Genomic DNA, 23,186 nt, shown 5'->3' on the forward strand with positions numbered 1-23,186 from the left:
CTTTTTTATGGGTGCAATGGAGATTAATTTGCATGAGCTCGTTTCAATTTCTGTAATAAGATCCAAATTTTGCATTAAGCTTTCCATCTCAAAAACAAAGTTAAAAAGGACAGATTTCTTCTTTCAAATGTTTTTATTATAGTTCTATTTTACAGTCCTTGCATCTAATATTCACTTAAAAGTTTGAAGATATATATACCCATAGATTCTAATTTGTTTCCTGATTACCTCCTGTTTCTACCAAGAAACATCCCAAGTTCCAAATGCTGCACAACTTGACAAAGCACTAGAACTACCAGAAGGGGTATCTACAGATCCAGGGAAGGTATTTATTGTATTTAATACAAAATCAGAACAGGTCAACTACGCTCAGGAACAGTGTTCCATGAAGGGAGGCATTTGTTGTAAATCCTGAGATTGAACTGGTTATAGAATTGGGGATTTCAGGGAAGTGTAAAGCCTACTGAAACACAGGGGACTTGCTGTGCCATGCCATTGTTCTTCAACATGGAACTAGATTATGGACAGGCTACCTTCTAGTTGCAACATAGCTGCATGATGGAGAGATCAGACTGCCGTCACAGGAAGGTGACACCACGGTCTCACCAGGGATAGAACAGCAGGTGAAACCTTGAGGAAACAATCAGACAACTGTAGAAAGGGAGATGTTCTCCAAAACAATTGGCATGGTTTCTTGAACAGGTTAGTGTCATTAAAAATAAAATAGGAGAGAATGGCCAAGATGGTGGAGTAGGAAGACCCTGAGCTCACCTCCTCCCATGGGCACACCAAAATTACAACTATTTACAGAGCAACTAGTGATGAGAAACACCAGAAGACTAGGAGGAAAGTTCTTCTACAACTAAAGACATAAAGAAGGAACCACAATGAGACAGGTAGGAAGGGCAGAGATGCTGTATAGTCAAGACCCACACCCGTGGGTGGGCAGCCCACAAATGGGAAGATAATTACAATTGCAGTGGTTCTCCACAAGCAGTGAGGGGTTCAAGCCCCACATCAGGCTCCTGAGCCTGGGGGTCCTGCACCAGGAAGATAAGCCCCTAGAATGTTTGGCTTTGAAGGCCAGTGGGGCTTACTTTCAGGAGAGCCAGAGGGCTGTGGGAAATAGAGACTTCATCTTTAAAATGCACACAAAATCACATGTGCTGGGACCTAGGACTGAAGCAATAATTTGAAAGGAGCCTGGGTCAGATGCACCTGGTGATCTTGGAGAGCCTCCTAGAGAGGCGGGAGGAAACTGGAGCTCACCCTGGGGACACAGACACTGGTGGCAGCCATTTTTGGAAGCTTGTTCTACCACAAGGACACTGTTGCTGGCCAGTGCCATTCTGGAATCCTCCCTCTAGCTTATTAGCACTGGGACTGGCCCCACCTACCAGCCTGGAAGCACCAGTACTGGGACATCTCAGGCCAAGTAGCTAGATGGGTGGGGATAAAACCTCACCCACCAGTAGGCTAGCTGCCTTAATACCCCCAAGCCCACAGCTGCCCCGGGACCCAGTCCTGTTCCCCAGAACCCTCACACCAGTGAACCTGCACTAGCCCCAGGACCTCATGGGCCTCAGCCTCACCCACGGCAGGCTGCCACTAGTCCTGGGAACCCCTTGGCCCTGGGCCCATCCACCAGCAGGCCAACACTAGCCCCAGAACCCCCCCAACCCCAGGATCCAGCCCCACTCACCAGCAGGCCAACACCAGCTTTAGGACACCCCAGACCCCACAGACAGCTGTGTCAGGAACAGGCCCCACACCAGCAGGCCATCTAGTGGATCCGGGACACCCAGCCCCGCAACCACCATCCTAGAACCTGGCTCCACCCATCAGCAGACTAGCATAGCCCCAGAACACACCAGGGCTTTGTACCAGGCTGCCTTGTGACCCCGCCTCACCCACCAGTGACTAGCAGCTTCAGTGCAAGACAGGGCCTGGCAACAAACCAGTTTTTCTTTAATACATATATATATTGCTATATATAAACCAGCCAGGCATACCAGACCACCCACAGTAGTCAGCCTGTCACAACAGAAGGACCCACACAGCCCACATGGGGGGCACCCCTAGAGTATATAGCTCTTGTGACCAGAGGGAAGTGCATTGCTGGGAAACACAGGACATCTACAAAATTCCACTTCTCCAAGGTCAGGAAGCATAACCAACCTACCAAATATATAGAAATAAAAACAGCAAATTAGGCAAAATGAGGTGACAGAGGAATATGTTCCAAATGAAGGAACATGATAAAACCCCAGAAGATGAACTAAGTGAAGTGGAGATAATCAATCGACCCAATAAAGAGTTCAAGGTAATAACTGTAAACATGCTCAAAGAACTCAGGAGAAGATTGGGTGAGCAGAATGAGAAGTTGGAAGTTATTAATAAGGAGTTAGAAAACATAAAGAAGAACCAAACAAAGATAAAGAATACAGTAACTGAAATTTTAAAATACACTAGAATTAATCAGCAATAGATTAGATGATACAGAGGAATGGATCAGTGAGCTGGAAAACAGAGCAGTAGAAATCACACAAGCTGAACAGAAAAAAGGAAAAAAATTTTAATGAGGATAGCTTAAGAGACCTCTGGGACAACATCAAGGTACTAACATTCACATTATAGGGTCCCAGAAGGAGAAGAGGAGAGAAAGTGGAAGAAAACTTATCTGAAGAAGTAATAGTAGAAAACTTCCCTAACCTGTGAAAAGAAATGGACATCCAGGTCCAAGAATCACAGAGATTCCCAAACAGGATCAACCCAAAGAGGACCACACCAACACATACTGTAATAAAAATAGCAAAAATTAAAGATAAAGTGAGAGATAAAAATAGCAAGAGAAAAGCAACAAGTTAAGTACAAGGAAACTCCCATAAGGCTATCAGCTGACTTTTCAACAAAAACTCTGCAGGCCAGAAGGGAGTGGCAATGTATTTAAAGAGATGAAACGGAAAAACCTACAACCAAGAATGCTTTACCTGGCAATGCTTTCATTCAGATTTGATAGAGTGATCAAAAGGTTTACAGACAAGCAAAAGCTAAAGGAGTTCAGTACTACCAAACCAGCTTTACAAGAAATGTTAAAGAGACTTCTTTAAGTGAAAAAGAAAAGACCACTACTAGAAATAGGAAAATTATGAAAGGAAAAATCTCATTGGTAAAGGCAAATATACTATAAAGGTAGTAAATCAACCACATGTAAAACTAATAGGAAGGTTAAAAGACAAGCATACTAAACTCATCTATATCCATATTAAGTATCTAAGGGATACAAAAACCAAAAAGATGGGAAATATGATGTCAAAAACAATAAACATGGGGGAGTAAAAATGTAGGACTGTTAAAATGTATTTGAACTTAAAAGGTCAGCATCTTAAAATATATATTGGTATATATAAACCTCATGATAACCACAATCCACACAATAGATACACACACACAAAGAGAGAAAGGAATCCAACCATAACACTAAAGATAGTCATCAAATCACAAGGGAAGAGAGCAAAAGAAGACAGGAAGAAAAAGAACTACAATAACAACCCCAAAACAATTAATAAAATGGCAATAAGTACATATCTATCAATAGTTACTCTAAATGTAAATGGACTAAATGTTCCAATCAAAAGACATAGAGTGGCTGAATGCACACAATAACAAGACCCATATATATGCTGCCTACAAGAGACTCACTTTAGATCTAAAGACACACATGGACTGAAAGTGAAAGGATGGAAAAGGGTATTCCACGCAGACTAAAATGAAAAGACAGCCAGGGTAGCAATACTTATATCAGGTAAAAGACTTTAAAACAAAGACTGTAACAAGAAACAAAGAGGGACATTACATAATGATCAAGGGATCAATCCAAGAAGACAATTGTAAATATATATGCACCCCATATAAGAGCACCTAAATACATAAAGCAAATATTAACAGACGGAAAGGGGAAAACTGACAGTATTACAATAATAGTAAGGTAATTTAACAACCCCCACTTACATCAATGGACAGATCATCCAGACAGAAAATCAATAAGGAAACACTGGCCTTAAAAGACACATTAGGCCAAATGGATCATATCCATATATATGAAACATTCCATCCAAAAGCAGCAGAATACACATTCTCTTCAAGTGCACATGGAACATTCTCCAGGATAGATCACATGCTAGGCTACAAAACAAGTCTCAGTAAATTTAAGAAAACTGAAATCATAACAAGCATCTTTTCCAATCATAACACTATGAGACTAGAAATCACATACAAGAAAAAAATGCAAAAACACAAACATGTGGAGGCTAAACAATATGCTACTACACAACCAATGGATCATTGAAGAAATCAAAGACAAAATTTTAAAAACCTGGAGAAAATTAAAACAAAAACACACTATCCAAAATCTATGGGACAAAGCAAAAGCAATTCTAACAGGGAAGTTTATAGCAATACAAGTTTACCTCAGGAGACAAGAAAAATCTCAAACAACCTAACCTTACACCTAAAGGAACTAGAGAAAGAAAAAAACCACAAAATTAATAAAAGGAAAGAAATCATAAAGATCAGAGCAGAAATGAAATAAAGACTAAAAAAAGAAATAGAAAAGATGTATGAAACTAAGAGCTGGTTGTTTGAAAAGATAAACAAAATTGATAAACCTTTAGCCAGATTCATCAAGAAAAAAATAGAGAGGGCCCAAATCAACAGAGTCAGAAATGAAATAGGAGAAGTTATAACCAATGCCACAGAAATACAAAGGATCATAAGAGGTAACTACAATTATATGCCAATAAAATGAACAACTTAGAAGAAATGGACAAATTCCTAGAAATGTACAATCTCTCAAGACTGAATCAGGAAGAAATAGGAAATATGAATAAACCAATTGCCAGTAATGAAATTGAAACAGTAATAATAAAAAAAAAACTCCCAACAAACAAAAGTCCAGGACCAGATGGCCTCACAGGTGATTTCTACCAAGCATTTAGAGAAGAGCTAAAACCTATCCTGCTCAAACTATTCGAAAAAACTGCAGAGGAAGGAACACTTCCAAACACATTCTTCCAAACATGAGGCCAGCAACACCCTGATGCCAAAAGCAGACAAAGACATCACAAAAAAACCAGAAAATTACAGGCCAATATCACTGATGAACATAGAAGTAAAAACCCTCAACAAAATATTAGGCAAAACAATCTTCAGAAAATAAGAACAAAGCTGGTGGTATCACACTCCCTGATTTCAAACTGCACTACAAGGCTACAGTCATCAAAACAGTATAGTACTGGCACAAAAACAGACACCTGGATCAATGAAACAGAATAGACAGCCCAGAAATGAACCAAAACTTACATGGGCAGTTAATCTACAACAAAGGAGGCTAGAATATACAATGGGGGAAAAGACAGCCTCTTTAATAAATGGTGTTGGGAAAACTGGACAGTTACATGCAAAAGTATCAAACCGGAATACTCTCTCACACCATGTGCAAAAATAAACTTGATGCATTAAAGACTTAAATGTAAGACCTGAGACCATAAAACTTCTAGAAGAAAACATAGGCAGTACGCTCTTTGACATTGATCTTTGTAATACTTTTTTGAATATGTCTCCTCAGACAAGGGAAACAAAAGCAAAAATTAACAAATGCGACTACATCAAAGTAAAAGGCTTTGTGCAGTGAAGGAAACCATCAACAAAGTGAAAAGCCACATACTGAATGGGAGAATATAACTGCAAAAAATATATCCAATACAGGGTTAATATCCAAAATATACAAAGATCTCATACAACTCAACATCAAAAACAAACAACTGGATTAAAAAACAGGCAGAGGATCTGAATAGACATTTTTCCAAAGAAGACATACAGATGGCCAACAGGCAGATGAAAAGATTTTCAACATCACTAATCATCAGGGTAATGCAAATCAAAACCACAATGAGATATCACCTCATACCTGTCACAATGGCTATTATCAAAAAGACAACAAATAACAAGTGTTGGTGAGGATGTGCAGAAAAGGGAATCCTCTTGCACTGCTGATGGGAATGTAAATTGGTGCAGCCACTATGAAAAACAGTATGGAGATTCCTCAAAAAATTAAAAATAGAACTACCATATGATCCAGCAATTCCACTCCTGGGTATTTATCCAAAGAAAATGAAAACACTAATTAGAAAAGATCTATGTACCCCTATGTTCATTGCAGCATTATTTACAATAGCCAAGATATGGAAGCAATCTAATTGCCCACCAATAGGTGAATGGATAAAGAAGATGTGGCATAATATATACATTTAAATATTACTCAGCCATAAAAAAAGAATGAAATATTGCCATTTACAATGACGTGGATGGACCTATAGGGTATTATGCTAAGTGAAATAAATCCAACTGAGAAGGACAAATACTATATGGTTTCACATATATGTGGAATCTAAAAAACAAAACAAATGAACAAACATAACAAAACAGAAAAAGAGTTATAGATACAGAGAACAAACAGGTGATTGCCAGAGGGGAGAGGGAAGGAGGAAAGAAATAGGTGAGGGAGATTAAGAGGAACAAACTTCTGGCTGCAAAATAAATGAGTCATGGGTAGGAAATGTACAGTGTGGGGAATATAGTCAATAACTATATAATATCTTTGTATAATGACAGCTCAAAACTGACTTACCATGTTGATCATTTTGAAATTATATAAATTGAATGTATATCAAGTCATTATGTCATATAACAGGAATTAACATAGTATGGTAAGTGAATTAAACTTCAAAAACAAACAAACAAACGCATAGAAAAAGAGATCAGATTTGTGGTTACCAGAGGTGGTGGGTGGAGGGAGGAGGAATTGGATGAAGGTGGTCAAAAGGTACAAACTTCAGTTATAAGATAAATAAGTACTAGGGATATAATGTACAACATGGTAAATATAATTAATACTGCTGTATTTATATATGAAAGTAGTTAAGAGAGCAAATCCCAAGAGTTCTTATCACAAGGAAAATTTTTTTTCTATTTCCTTAATTTTGTATCTATATGAGATGCTAGATGTTCACTAAACTTGTGATAATCATTTCATGATGTATTAAGTCAAATCATTATGCTGTATACCTTAAACTTATATAGTGCTGTATGTCAATTATATCTCAATAAAACTAGAAGATAAAATAAATAAAATAAATAAAAATAGAGAAAGTAGGGGATGGGGGGAGCTGTGCAAATTCAAAGAGACATAGGGGATACAACCAGATACAATGCATGATCCTGTTTTGCACTCTGGTTAGAGAACTACTTGGTTAAAGAACAATATTTACAATACAATTTCATTTTGATAAAACATACGGGTGTGTGCATGTATGTGTATATACACACATAGCAAAGGATCTGGAAAGATATATGGATATACACCAAGGTTCACTGTTGGGTAATAATACCTTAGTGTATCTGGGTTGTGGGAATGTGGTGGTTTTACTTATTTATTCCGTTTGTTACCTATTATTTCTTTAAGCTTGACTTATTATTACGTAAGTAACCATTAGAACTGTCAATTTATACTACTGAGAATATTGAAAACAAAAATAACCGTCAGGAATTCTTAGATCTAATAAATTCTAAGACTTTCAGTTTACTCACCCGTACAATGGGGATAATATAACTCTTCTTTGGTTGTGTAGAGGCTGGAATTAGTCGATGGCAAGCGCACAGCGCTAGGGTGGTCGTCACTGTTGGTTGATTCCCGCTGCTCTCGGGACCCAAGTGGGGCGGGGCGGCCCAGGGACTCCCGACTGGTGATGATGTAATTTGGGCACAGCTCTCAGCCCCTCAGGAAGGGGGCGCTGGGGCTTCCTTGCGTCCCGGACGCGCGCTGGTGGCGTTCCCGCGGGAGCTTCGCGCTCCTAACGCCAGAGGCGGGGCCGCGCCGTGTGCACCCGGAGGAGCTCGCGGCAAGGCAGGGCCAGGCGGCGGCGTACCGGCACGAAGTTGCGGAGGAGGCTGTGAAGGGACCAGAAGCGCCACTGGCCTCGCCCGTTCCGGCGGCCGTTTCACGGAGAGCAGGGTCGGCCCGACGGCCAGTCGCTGGCACAAACGCCAGCGCGTCGGAAGCCTGGCCGGGACCTGGCGGCGCTGTGGAGGAGGCTGGTTCCAGTGGATGGAAACCCCAAGCCTGCCGAGAGGGACCCGGGGAAGAGCGATTCCCGACAGCGCCCAGAGGACGCTCCCTGGGAGAAGGAGGCGATGGAGGGGCACGGCCACGCACACCGCGCAGCCCGCAAAGACCGATCGCACGGCCGCGAGCACAGACCGGAGCTGCACAGACACCCCTCAGAGCTCGTGAGGCCCTGCCACGGGTCCCACGGCCGGGAGAGGGGCGAGGACAGAAGGCGGTGCCGCGGGCGCTCCCCAGTTTATTCTTCGGAGCGGGGATCATCTGGTTACAGCCGGTCCCCTCCACAGTCTATGCATCCTTGTCTGATGTACGGGGACTGTCACAGACGCCTGGCGGAGGCCCGTGTTGCACAGCAGAGGCCTGGAGAAGGCCCCTCAGATGCCCCTCGGGCCAGACTGGAGCTCGGCCGAAACCACCGCCTGGGTGCACCCCAGGGGAGAGGGGCTGGGAGTCTAAGCAGGGGACACCAGCCTCCCCACAGGGACGAACGCCTGGTCGGTACCAAGGTACACGAGAAGTCCTCTGCTTTGACCAGACGAAAATCAGGCCTGGCCTTCTCCAGAGAGGAAAGGCTGCAGTCTCTCTCCCGGGCCAGCGCAAACGAGAATCCGCCCTCTAGTGGTGTCGAGAAAGAGAAGGAAAGAGAGGGCCGCGGCATACAGTTTTTACCTCCCTTCAGACAAGCTTCAGACCTTAAAAAGCGAAAGCACGAAGACTCCGAGAAAACCAAACCGGACAAAAACAAGCAGAGTCCCGACCGCTTGGACATAGCAGAGGGGGCAAGAGGCCTGTTACCCAAGGTGAAAGAGAAGGTTTCCAATAACCAAAAGGTTCAAGAAGGTAAAGTAAGACCTCTTCATTTGGATGGAAAGCCTGAGGGCTCCCTCCCTAAAGGGGAGGAGGCAGATATGGATAATGAATTCAAGCCGCCCACCATGTCTTCTGAGTCATACTTCAACCACAACCAGCCTAGGGAGAAAAAGAAAAAGATTATGAAAACTTCAGCCACTGCTCTTGAAGAAAAAGGACCTAAAAAAAATGATTCAAGGGAAAACTTGGACTTGGTTCAGGAACTACCTAAGGTGAATGAAAACAGATCAGAGAAGCTGCAGCCCTCTGGAAACGTCTGGGCCAAGCTGGAAAAGGTCCCCACTGATGCACCAGTGTGGCCGGACCTCCCATTACCCAGGGTCCAGGCCAATGACCGTCCACTTCTTGCCTCTGGATTGATGTCCTCCTTACGACCAAAGCAAAAAGCACTGTCTTCACCCCAGGAAGAGGAAGAAGTTGGATTTACTGGATGCAGAATGAATTCTAAGATGCAAGTGTTTTCTGGCTCCAAGTGTGCCTATCTTGCCAAAATGATGACCTTGCGCCAGCAGTGCATCTGGGTACTTAGAAACAGCATCAATTCAATCTTTAAAGTGGGAGGAGTCCCATATTCGGTTCTTGAACCCATCTTGGAGAGCTGTGCACCTGATCAGCTGTATCGCATAGAGAAATACAATCATGCACTAGTCCAAGAAACAGACAAATTATGGAAAATTCACTCTCACCAACACTTTAGGAAAGAAAGGCCAAAAGAGCACGAGACATGGCGAGAGATGTACATGCGGCTTCAGGATGCCCGAGAGCAGCGGCTTCAAGCACTGACAGTGAATATCCAATCTGCACAAGCCAATAAGCCCAAAGGCCGACAAGCAAAGATGATCCTTCTCAACTCTCTGGCCAGGCCACCTTCTGACGTTCGAAGGAGGCAGGAGAAGTTTGAAATAGGAGAAGCAGCTGCCCCTGAAAAAGTCAAGATCAAGCCAGCCCTGTACCCTACAGGAACCATCCATACCCCCTCCAGCAGAAACAGCCTTAACCTCACCCATGAGAAGCCAGCCGGAGCCTGCTCAAGCACCACCAGTACCCACTTGCCGCGGGTAGTCAGCGGCAGGAAACCTGTAAAGAAAATCACCCCCATGATGGCCAAGACAATTAAAGATTTCAAGAACAGGTTCTCCCGATGGTAAATTGAGGCCTTGCCTTGGAGCTGGAATTCCAGAGGAGGAATACAAGGGCAGTAGGTGTTAGGGAATGGGACTTCCAAAGGAGACTGGAATGTTTTGCTTTGTGGAAACTTTTGGACTCTGACTCTTGTAGTTTTCAAGTGCTGCACCTGTGTGCTGCCATAGCCACTGCTTCCTGCCTGGAGAACACTTCAGAATTCTTAAGATGAGACACCTCAGTCCCACTGACGATTTTAAGACCCATTATACTTTTGTTGTTAACTAGCCTCTTTGTAAACAATATGACATAGTCTTAACAAATATTATCCCCAGATTGTGTTTATATCAATAAACAAAAGTACTTAACATGAGATTTTTTTTTTTTACTCTCAGAGTAGATGAGGTCTTCTTAGACACAAACCCAGAAGCCATTAATTAAAAAGACTGATATAGGGCTTCCCGGGTGGCGCAGTGGTTGAGAATCTGCCTGCCAATGCAGGGCACACGGGTTCGAGCCCTGGTCTGGGAAGATCCCACATGCCACGGAGCGACTAGGCCCGTGAGCCACAATTGCTGAGCCTGCGCGTCTGGAGCCTGTGCTCCGCAACAAGAGAGGCCGCGATAGGGAGAGGCCCGCGCACCGCGATGAAGAGAGGCCCCCACTTGCCACAACTAGAGAAAGCCCTCACACGGATACGAAGACCCAACACAGCCATAAATAAATAAATAAAATTTAAAAAAAAATTGTTTAAAAAAAAAAAAAAAGACTGATATATCTGACCACATAAAAATTTAGAAATATATTAAAAAAAAAAGGTCGAAAGATAAACAACAAACTGGGAAAGATATTTATAACTCAGTTAACATTCAGAAGGCCAATTTCCTTTATATATAATAAGGGCCCACAAACTAATGAGAAAAAAAAAACCAATAATTTACTATAAAAATGGGCAAACATAGGAAAAGATGGTTCACACAAAAGGAAACACAAATGACTTAAATATATGACAAGATGCTCAATCTTACTAAAATGCAAATAAACATAATATGAGGGAGGTGGTGGTGGTGAGATGAATTGGGAGATTGGGATTGACATATATACACTAATATGTATAAAATAGATAACTAACAAGAACCTTCTGTATAAAAAAATTAAATTCAATTAAATTCAAAAAAAAAGAAAAAAAACATAATATGATACAAATTTTCACCTATCAGTTAAGTAGAATTCAAAAGATTAATAGCCTGCTGTGTTGGAGCAGATGATCATACATTACTAGTAGATGATAAATTGATACAACTTCTATTGAAGTTAATAGGCAAATGTTAAATATATATTCTTTGGTACTACAATATCACTTTTAGGATGAGAAACTGAATATATAAGTGACTAATGGCCAGAACCACATAAGCTCAGGAAGCCAAACCACAACCTCTGCAGCAACCATCCCAGAAAACCAAATCACAGACTCTCCAGCAATCAGTCCAAGAAACTAAATCACAACCTCCTTAGCAATTGGCCCAGAATGGTGAGGATTTGGTCAACAACTGCCAGCCTCCCTATTTTTGCCCTCAGTCTCCAAGTCAGGACCAACCAGAGAAAGCCAAATATGATCTCCAAATCAATCACATAAGATGCCCCACTTCTAGTTAGCCCAACTCTGGATTTCCCAAGTCAGCAACCTCCAATCAGAAAATACTAAAGCCTTCCCTTTTTTTTTTTCGCTATAAAGCTTTCCCACTCCCCTGCCTGCCAAATGCAAGTGATGGTAGCTGACTCCCTTGCTATAGCAAGCTCTCAATAAATAGCCTCTGTTTGTTCAGTTTGGGTGGTTTTTATTTATTTCCACAAGAACTGTATTCTACAGATGCACATATATCAAACATACACATATACAAACTCTGATATAGCAATTTCACTTATAGGATTTTATTCTCCAGACACAATTGCGTGTGTTTGTGTGTGTGTGTGTGTGTGTACTCAATTAATACAAAGACATGACCATGGCATTTGAATCGAATTTTTTTCCAGGACATTTGCCTGCCTCTAAGAGGCTAAGATGCTGAGTAGTGTGTTTGACAACCTCAAGGTGCTACAGGTGCAAAAGTTCTAATCCAAGACCCACCAAGATAGGGGACCCTGGTAAAACCAATGAATACTCAGTCCTTATTCAGTCCAAGGAATAAGGACAACGGATAAGTTAGGCTGCCTAAGCTCTGTATGGCCCGGAAAAATCTCAGTCCCTGAATTTGGACTGAGATATTCCTAGATTACTAGCTCCTCTCCCCAGGCACAAGACAAACAAGCCTAAATTACCTCTACAGGAAGATATCATCATCCTTCATCTCAAATTATTTCTAAAACCAAACCATCAACTACACTGCCATATACAGTCTAAGAAAAGAACAACATAAATGAAAAACATTAGGAATAACAGACAATTGAAACAGATTCACATGGGCCTCAAGATACTGGAACTCTCAGACACAGACTTGAGAAAAACTATTTCAACCAATATCATTTACAATAGTATATAAAAATCAAATAGGAACAAATCTAACAAAAGATGTTTCAGATTTCTTTTGGGGGCTGAACTGTGTCCTCTCCTCCCCAAATTCATACATTGAAGCCCTAACCCTGAATAATTAAGAATGTGACTGTATTTGGAGATAGAGCCTTTAGGGGGTGATTAAGTTAAAATGAGGTCATTAGGGTGGTCCCTAATCCAATCTGACTGGTGTCCTTAGAAGAAGAGGAAATTTGGACACACAAAGTGACACCAGGGATGTTCTCCAATGTAGGAAAGATCATATTGAGGCCACAGCAAGAAGGTGGCCATTTGCAAGACAAGGAGAAAGGCCGCAGATAAACCAAACCTGCCAACATCTTGATCTTGAACTTCTAGCCTTCAGAACTGTGAGAAAATAAATTTTTGTTGTTCAAGCCACCCAGTCTGTGACATTTTGTTATGGCAGCCCTAGCAAACTAATACAGCCTCTATGCTGAAAATGACAAAATAGGGATAAGAGGTACTAAAGAAGATACAATGTTTATGAATTGGGAAAATGAATTTTGTTAAGATGTTAATTCTCCTGAAAATTGATCTATAGATTGAATGAAATCTCATGAAAAGCTCAGCAGACTTTTTTGTATAAATTGAAAATCTGATTGTAAAATTTATGTGGAAATTTAGAATAACCAAGAGAGCACTGAAAAAGAGTTAAGTCAGAGGATTTACACTACCAGTTTTCAAGGCTTAATACTAAGCCACAATAATTAACATAGTTTGATATTGGCACAGAGATAGATAAATCTATCAATGGAACAGAACAGACAGTTCAGAAATAGACCCACAAATATATGGTAATGTGATTTTTTACAAAATTGACACTGTAATTCAAAAAAATTTGTAAAGGTACTGGAGCAACTGGATAACCAAATAAGAAAAAAATAAAGCTTAACCCCTATCTCACATAAAACACACAAATTAATTGAAGATAACAATCCTAAATTTTTATGTACATAATAACATGGCATCAAAATAAATAAAGCAAAAATTGACAAAATAAAAACGAGAAATAGGCAAAAAAATACAATCACAGTGAGAGATATTTATATGCCTTCTTCAATAAGTAACAGAACAAGAAGAAAAAAATCTGTAAGAAATAAAAGATTTGAACAACACAATTAAGAAACTTAACCATACACTGAGCCATAAAACAATTCTTGACAAATGTTAGAGGACTGAAATCATGTAGATTGTTATGCAGAATATTGTTATGTAAACACAATGCAGTTAATCTAGAAAACAATGTCCAAAAGGTATCAATAGACTTCCCATATGCAAATAATACACTTCTAAATACTTATGGGTCAGAGAAAAATCATAATAGATGTTAGAAAATATTTGAAATTGAATGAAAAGGAAAAAATTAAAATGCTACATATTAAAACATGTGGAAGCAGGCAAAGTAGTGATTGGAGGGAAATTTAAATCTTTAAATGCATCTCTTAAAAGAGAAAAAAGGTAAATATTAATAAGTTAAGCAACTATATTAAGAAATTAGAAAAAAAATAATACAATAAACCCAAAGAAAGTATAAGAAAGGAAATAATAATTTTAAGAATGTAAACATAGAAAAATAGAAATCAAATGTACAACAGACAGGATCAACAAAAGTTGCTTCTTTGAAAAGACTAACAAAATTGATAAACCTTTGGTAAGACTGGGGAAGAAAAATAAGAGAGAGAACGCACAAATAACCAATGTCAAGAATAAAAAGGGAAGACGGTTACAGATCCTGTACATATTTATTTTTTAAAAAAGGATGTATCATGAACAATTATGCCAATAACTTTGAAAATTTAGATGAGATAAATAAATTCCAAGAAAATACAATATACCAAACTGAAACCAAAAAGAAATTTACAAGTATCAACAGTCCTGTTGAAAAGAACTTGAATCCGTTAAAAACCAACCAACCAACAAACAAAAAACAAAACAAAACACTTTCTGTGGGAAATCCATACCCAGAATTCTTTTAAGGCAAATTCTACCAAACATTCAATGACAAAAACAATGCTAATCTTCATAAATTCTTCTACTGAATGGAAAAAGAGTGAACATTTCTCAATTTTTATGAGGACAATGTATCCCTCATACAAAAACCTGACAAAGACACTCAGAAGAGGAAAATAATAGGCCAATCTCACTCATTAACATAGATGGAGAGAGGAGCTTCAAGATGGCAGAAGAGTAAGACGTGGAGATCACTTTCCTCCCCACAAATACATCAGAAATACATCTTCATGTGGAACAACTCCTACAGAACACCTACTGAATGCTGGCAGAAGACCTCAGACCTCCCAAAAGGCAAGAAACTCCCCACGTACCTGGGTAGGGCAAAAGAAAAAAGAAAAAACAGAGACAAAAGAATAGGGACGGGACCTGCACCAGTGGGAGGGAGCTGTGAAGGTCCCATCCCTATTCTTTTGTCTCTGTTTTTTCTTTTTCTTTTTCTTCCTAGTGTATGAAAAATTTCCACACACTAGGAAGCCCCGTTGCGGGCGGAGACTGGGTGGTGGAGGGGGGAAGCTTCGGAGCCACGGAGGAGAGCGCAGCAACAGGGGTGCGGAGGGCAAAGCGGAGAGATTCCCGCACAGAGGATCGGTGCCGACCACCACTAACCAACCCGAGAGGTTTGTCTGCTCACCCGCCGGGGCAGGTGGGGGCTGGGAGCTGAGGCTCGAGCTTCGGAGGTCGGATCCCAAGGAGAGGACTGGGGTTGGCTGCGTGAACACATCCTGAAGGGGGCTAGTGCGCCACAGCTAGCTGGGAGGAGTCCATGAAAAAGTCTGGAGCTGCCGAAGAGGCAAGACACTTTTTCTTGCCTCTTTGTTTCCTGGTGCGCAAGGAGAGGGGATTAAGAGCGCCGATTAAAGGAGCACCAGAGACGGGCGTGAGCCACGGCTATCAGCGCGGACACCAGAGACGGGCATGAGACGCTAAGGCTGCTGCTGCAGGCACCAAGAAGCCTGTGTGCAAGTCCAGGTCACTATCCACACCTCCCCTACTGGGAGCCTGTGCAGCCCGCCACTGCCAGGGTCCCGTGATCCAGGGACAACTTCCCAGGGAGAACACACGGTGCGCCTCAGGCTGGTGCAACGTCATGCCAGCCTCTGCTGCCGCAGGCTCACCCTGCATTCCGTACCCCTCCATCCCCCCAGCCTGAGTGAGTCAGAGCCCCCGAATCAGCTGCTCCTTTAACCCCGTCCTGTCTGAGCGAAGAACAGATGCCCTCAGGCGACCTACACGCAGAGAGGGGTCCAAATCCAAAGCTGAACCCTGGGAGCTGTGCGAACAAAAAAGAGAAAGGGAAATTTCTCCCAGCAGCCTCAGGAGCAGCGGATTAAATCTCCACAATCAACTTGATGTACCCTGCATCTGTGGAATACCTGAATAGACAACGAATCATCCCAAATTGAGGAGGTGGACCTTGGGAACAACGATATACATATTTTTTTCCTTTTTTCTCTTTTTGTGAGTGTGTATGTGTATGCTTCTGTGTGTGATTTTGTCTGTATAGCGTTCCTTTTACCATTTGTCCTAGGGTTCTGTCTGTCCATTTTCTTTTTTTTTAGTAGAGTTTTTAGCACTTGTTATCATTGGTGGATTTGTTTTTTGGTTTCATTGCTCTCTTCTTTCTTTCTTTCTTTCTTTTTTATGACTTTAAAAAATTTTTAATAATTGTTTTTTATTTTTTACTTTAATAACTTTATTTTATTTTACTTTATTTTATTTTAATTTATCTTCTTCTTTCTTTCTTTCTTTTTCTCCCTTTTATTCTGAGCCATGTGGATGACAGGCTCTTGTTGCTCCAGCCAGGCATCAGGGCTGTGCCACTGACGTGGGAGAGCCAAGTTCAAGACACCGGTCCACAAGAGACCTCCCAGCTCCACGTAATATCAAATGCCAATATCTCCCAGAGATATCCATCTCAACGCCAAGACCCAGCTCCACTCAACAACCAGCAAGCTACAGTGCTGGACACCCTATGCCAAACAACTAGCAAGACAGGAACACAACCCCATCCATTAGCAGAGAGGCTGCCTAAAATCATAATAAAGCCACAGACACCCCAAAAAACACCACCAGACATGGACCTGCCCACCAGAAAGACAAGATCCAGCCTCATCCACCAGAATACAGGCACTAGTCCCCTCCACCAGGAAGTCAACACAACACACTGAACCAACCTTAGCCACTACAGACAGACACCAAAAACAACAGGAATTACGAACCTGCAGCCTGCGAAAAGGAGACCCCAAACACAGTAAGTTAAGCAAAATGAGAAGACAGAGAAACACACAGCAGATGAAGGAGCAAGGCAAAAACCCACCAGACCTAACAAATGAAGAGGAAATAGGCAGTCTACCTGAAAAACAATTCAGAATAATGATAGTAAAGGTAATCCAAAATCTTGGAAACAGAATGGAGAAAATACAAGAAACGTTTAACAAGGACCTAGAAGAACTAAAGAGCAAACAAACAGTGATGAACAACACAATAAATGAAATTAAAAATTCTCTAGAAGGGATAAATACCAGAATAACTGAGGTAGAAGAATGGATAAGTGACCTGGAAGATAAAATAGTGGAAATAACTACTAGAGAGCAGAATAAAGAAAAAAGAATGAAAAGAATTGAGGACAGTCTCAGAGACCTCAGGGACAACATTAAACCCAACAACATTTGAATTATAGGTGTCCCAGAAGAAGAAGAGAAAAAGAAAGGGACTGAGAAAATATTTGAAGAGATTATAGTTGAAAACTTCCCTAAAATGGGAAAGGAAATAGTTAATCAAGTCCAGGAAGCACAGAGATTCCCATACAGGATAAATCCAAGGAGAAGCACACCAAGACACATATTAATCAAACTATCAAAAATTAAATACACAGAAAAAATACTAAAAGCAGCAAGGGAAAAACAACAAATAACACACAAGGGAATCCCCATAAGGTTAAGAGCTGATCTTTCAGCAGAAACTCTGCAAGGCAGAAGGGAGTGGCAGGACATTTGTAAAGTGATGAAAGGGAAAAACATACAGCCAAGATTACTCTACCCAGTAAGGATCGCATTCAGATTTGACAGAAAAATTAAAACATTTACAGACAAGCAAAAGCTAAGGGAATTCAGCACCACCAAACCAGCTTTACAACAAATGCTAAAGGAGCTTCTCTAGGCAGGAAACACAAGAGAAGGAAAAGACCTACCATAACAAACCCAAAACAATTAAGAAAATGGTATTAGGAACATACATACCAATAATTACCTTAAATGTAAATGGATTAAATGCTCCAACCAAAAGACATAGACTGGCTGAATGGATACAAAAATAAGACCCATATACATGCTATCTACAAGAGACCCACTTCAGACCTAGGGACACATACAGACTGAAAGTGAGGGGATGGAAAAAGATAGTCCATGCAAATGGAAATCAAAAGAAAGCTGGAGTGGCAATTCCCATATCAGACAAAATAGACTTTAAAACAAAGACTATTACAAGAGACAAAGAAGGACACTACATAATGATCAAGGGATCAATCCAAGAAGTAGATACAACAATTGTAAATATTTATGCACCCAACATAGGAGCACATCAGTACATAAGGCAAATACTAACAGCCATAAAAGGGGAAATCGACAGTAACACAATCATAGTAGAGGACTTTAACACCCCACTTTCACCAATGGACAGATCATCCAAAATGCAAATATATAAGGAAACACAAGCTTTAAATGATACATTAAACAAGATGGACTTAATTGATATTTATAGGATATTCCGTCCAAAAACAACAGAATACACATTCTTCTCAGGTGCTCATGGAACACTCTCCAGGATAGATCATATCTTGGGTCATAAATCAAGCCTTGGTAAATTTAAGAAAATTGAAATTGTATCAACTATCTTTTCCAACTACAACGCTATGAGACTAGATATCAATTAGAGGAAAAAATCTGTAAAAAGTACAAACACATGGAGGCTAAGCAATACACTACTTAATAACCAAGATATCACTGAAGAAATAAAAGAGGAAATCAAAAAATACCTAGAAACAAATGACAATGAAAACACAACGACCCAAAACCGATGGGATGCAGCAAAAGCAGTTCTAAGAGGGAAGTTTATAGCAATACAATCCTACCTTAAGAAAAGAGAAACATCTCAAATAAACAACCAAACCTTACACCTAAAGCAATTAGAGAAAGAAGAACAAATAAACCCCAAAGTTAGCAGAAGGAAAGAAATCATAAAGATCAGATCAGAAATAAATGAAAAAGAAATGAAGAAAATGATAACAAAGATCAACAAAACTAAAAGCTGGTTCTTTGAGAAGATAAACAAAATTGATAAACCATTAGCCAGACTCATCAAGAAAAAAAGGGAGAAGACTCAAATCAATAGAATTAGAAATGAAATAGTAGAAGTAACAAGTGACACTGTAGAAATACAAAGGATCATGAGAGATTACTACAAGCAACTATATGCCAATAAAATGGACAACCTGGAAGAAATGGACAAATTCTTAGAAATGCACAACCTTCTGAGACTGAACCAGGAAGAAATAGAAAGTATAAACAGACCAATCACAAGCACCAAAATTGAAACTGTGATTAAAAATCTTCCAACAAACAAAAGCCCAGGACCAGATGGCTTCACAGGCGAATTCTATCAAACATTTAGAGAAGAGCTAACACCTATCCTTCTCAAACTCTTCCAAAATATAGCAGAGGGAGGAACGCTCCCAAACTCATTCTACGAGGCCACCATCACCCTGATACCAAAACCAGACAAAGATGTCACAAAGAAAGAAAACTACAGGCCAATATCTCTGATGAACATAGATGCAAAAATCCTCAACAAAATACTAGCAAATAGAATCCAACAGCACATTAAAAGGATCATACACCATGATCAAGTGGGATTTATCCCAGGAATGCAAGGATTCTTCAATATATGCAAATCAATCAATGTGATACACCATATTAACAAATTGAAGGAGAAAAACCATATGATCATCTCAATAGATGCAGAGAAAGCTTTCGACAAAATTCAACACCCATTTATGATAAAAACCCTCCAGAAAGTAGGCATAGAGGGAAGTTTCCTCAACATAATAAAGGCCATATATGACAAACCCACAGCCAACATAGTCCTCAATGGTGAAAAACTGAAACCATTTCCACTAAGATCAGGAACAAAACAAGGTTGCCCACTCTCACCACTATTATTCAACATAGTTTTGGAACTTTTAGCCACAGCAATCACAGAAGAAAAAGAAATAAAACGAATCCAAATAGGAAAAGAAGGATTAAAGTTGTCACTGTTTGCAGGTGACATAATACTATAGATAGAGAATCCGAAAGATGCTACCAGAAAACTACTAGAACTAATCAATGAATTTGGTAAAGTAGCAGGATACAAAATTAATGCACAGAAATCTCCTGCATTCCTATACACTAATGATGAAAAATCTGAAAGTGAAATTAAGAAAACACTCCCATTTACCACTGCAACAAAAAGAGTAAAATACCTAGGCATAAACCTACCTAAGGATACAAAAGACCTGTATGAAGAAAATTATAAGACACTGATGAAAGAAATTAAAGATGATACAACTAGATGGAGAGATATACCATGTTCTCGGATTGGAAGAATCAGCATGGTGAAAATGACTCTACTACCCAAAGCAATCTACAGATTCAATGCAATCCCTATCAAACTACCACTAGCATTTTCCACAGAACTAGAACAAAAAATTTCACAATTGGTGAAAAATGGAAACACAAAAGACCCCGAATAGCCAAAGCAATCTTGAGAAAGAAAAACGGAGCTGGAGGAATCAGGCTCCCTGACTTCAGACTATACTACAAAGCTACAGTAATCGAGACAGTATAGTACTGGCACAAAAACAGAAATATAGATCAATGGAACAGGATAGAAAGCCCAGAGATAAACCCACACACATATGGTCACCTTATCTTTGATAAAGGAGGCAAGCATATACATGGAGAAAAGACAGCCTCTTCAATAAGTGGTGCTGGGAAAACTGGACAGGTACATGTAAAAGAATGAAATTAGAACACTCCCTAACACCATACACAAAAATGAACTCAAAATGGATTAAAGACCTAAATGTAAGGCCAGAAACTATCAACCTCTTAGAGGAAAACATAGGCAGAACACTGTATGACATAAATCACAGCAAGATCCTTTTTGACCCAGCTCCTAGAGAAATGGAAATAAAAACAAAAATAAACAAATGGGACCTAATGAAACTTAAAAGCTTCTGCACAGCAAAGGAAACCATAAACAAGACCAAAAGACAACCCTCAGAATGGGAGAAAATATTTGCAAATGAAGCAACTGACAAAGGATTAATCTCCAAGATTTACAAGCAGCTCATGCAGCTCAATAACAAAAAAACAAACAACCCAATCCAAAAATGGGGAGAAGAGCTAAATAGACATTTCTCCAAAGAAGATATACAGATTGCCAACAAACACATGAAAGAATGCTCAACATCATTAATCATTAGAGAAATGCAAATCAAAACTACAATGAGATATCATCTCACACCGGTCAGAATGGCCATCATCAAAAAATCTACAAACAAAAAATGCTGGAGAGGCTGTGGAGAAAAGGGAACCCTCTTGCATTGTTGGTGGGAATGTAAATTGATACAGCCACTATGGAAAACAGTATGGAGGTTCCTTAAAAAACTACAAATAGAACTACCATACAACCCAGCAATCCCACTGCTGGGCATATACCCTGAGAAAACCATAATTCAAAAAGAGTCATGTATCAAAATGTTCATTGCAGCTCTATTTACAATAGCCAGGACATGGAAGCAACCTAAATGTCCATCATCGGATGAATGGATAAAGATGTGGCACATATATACAATGGAATATTACTCAGCCATAAAAAGAAACGAAATTGAGTTATTTGTAGTGAGGTGGATGGACCTAGAGTCTGTCATACAGAGTGAAGTAAGTCAGAAAGAGAAAAACAAATACAGTATGCTAACACATATATGTGGAATCTAAAAAAAAAAAAAAAAGAAATGGTCATAAGAACCTAGGGGCAAGATGGGAATAAAGACACAGACCTACTAGAGAGTGGACCTGAGGATACAGGGAGGGGGAAGGGTAAGCTGGGACAAAGTGAGAGAGTGGCATGGACATATACACACTACCAAACGGAAAATAGATAGCTAGTCGGAAGCAGCCACATAGCACAGGGAGATCAGCTCTGTGCTTTGTGACCACCTAGAGGGGTGGGATAGGGAGGGTGGGAGGGAGGGAGATGCAAGAAGGAAGAGATATGGGGACATATGTATATGTGTAACTGATTCAGTTTGTTATAAAGCGGAAGCTAACACACCATTGTAACGCAATTATACTCCAATAAAGATGTTTAAAAAAAAAATAGATGGGGCTTCCCTGGTGGCGCAGTGGTTGAGAATCTGCCTGCCAGTGCAGGGGACACGGGTTCGAGCCCTGGTCTGGGAAGATCCCACATGGCGCGGAGCAACTAGGCCCGTGAGCCACAATTACTGAGCCTGCGCGTCTGGAGCTTGTGCTCTGCAACAAGAGAGGCCGCGATAATGAGAGGCCCGCGCACCGCGATGAAGAGTGGCCCCCGCTCGCCGCAACTGGAGAAAGCCCTCGCACAGAAACAAAGACCAAACACAGCCATAAATAAATAAATAAATAAATAAATAAATAAATAAATTTAAAAAAAAAAAAAAAGAAAAAAAAAAAAATAGATGGAAAAATCCTAAGCAAAATATTAGCAAATTGAATCAGCATTATATAATATAAAACTTCAGTGTATCCCAGGAATGAGGTAAGGTTGTTTTAATATTAGAGAATCAATCAGTATAGTTAATGCACCACATTACAAAATAAAGAGAAATCATATGATCACTTCAACAAATGTAGAAAAGTGTTTGATAAAAATCAACCCACTTTCCTTGATTAAAAAAAACCCAAACAACTGTGGGTAAACTAGGAATAGAAGAAAGCTGCATTATCTTGACAAAAAGATATCTACCAATAAAACCTATAGTATACATCATACTAAAGGGTGAAATGTTAAAAGCTTTCTCTTTGAGCTTGGGGAAAAGACAATAATGCCTCTTAACTCCACTTCTGTTCAACATTATATTATATTGGAGGTCCTAATCAGTAAGATTAGGCAAGAAAAATAAATAAATGGCATAAGAATTTAAAAAAAAGATTTAGCTCTGTCTTTTATTCATGGATAATTTGACTGTGTATGTAAAGAAATCAAAATAATTCACAGATAGTTATTAGAATTAATAAATGAATTTAACAATGTCACTAAAATAATCAATATACAAAATCAATTGCATTTCTACATATCAGTCATACATATAAAATAAATTTAAAAAACCAAGAAACCATTTACAAT

The 23,186-nt window shown here is 40.0% G+C and overlaps 2 protein-coding genes across 12 annotated transcripts in view; one reads left to right on the forward strand and one right to left on the reverse strand.

Moving 5' to 3' along the window:
* KATNAL2 (katanin catalytic subunit A1 like 2) overlaps positions 1-23,186 on the reverse strand; it is a 109,096-nt gene that overhangs the window by 74,859 nt on the left and 11,051 nt on the right. The window lies entirely within an intron of this gene.
* On the forward strand, positions 888-10,200 carry LOC103016325 (elongin-A-like). Its single transcript, XM_057527026.1, is given in 3 exon segments — positions 888-896; positions 7,826-8,117; positions 8,120-10,200. Coding segments are annotated over 3 exon segments (2,382 nt in total).

Source organism: Balaenoptera acutorostrata, chromosome 13 (assembly GCF_949987535.1).
Source record: "Balaenoptera acutorostrata chromosome 13, mBalAcu1.1, whole genome shotgun sequence".
In the NCBI taxonomy this organism is placed as follows: domain Eukaryota; kingdom Metazoa; phylum Chordata; class Mammalia; order Artiodactyla; family Balaenopteridae; genus Balaenoptera; species Balaenoptera acutorostrata.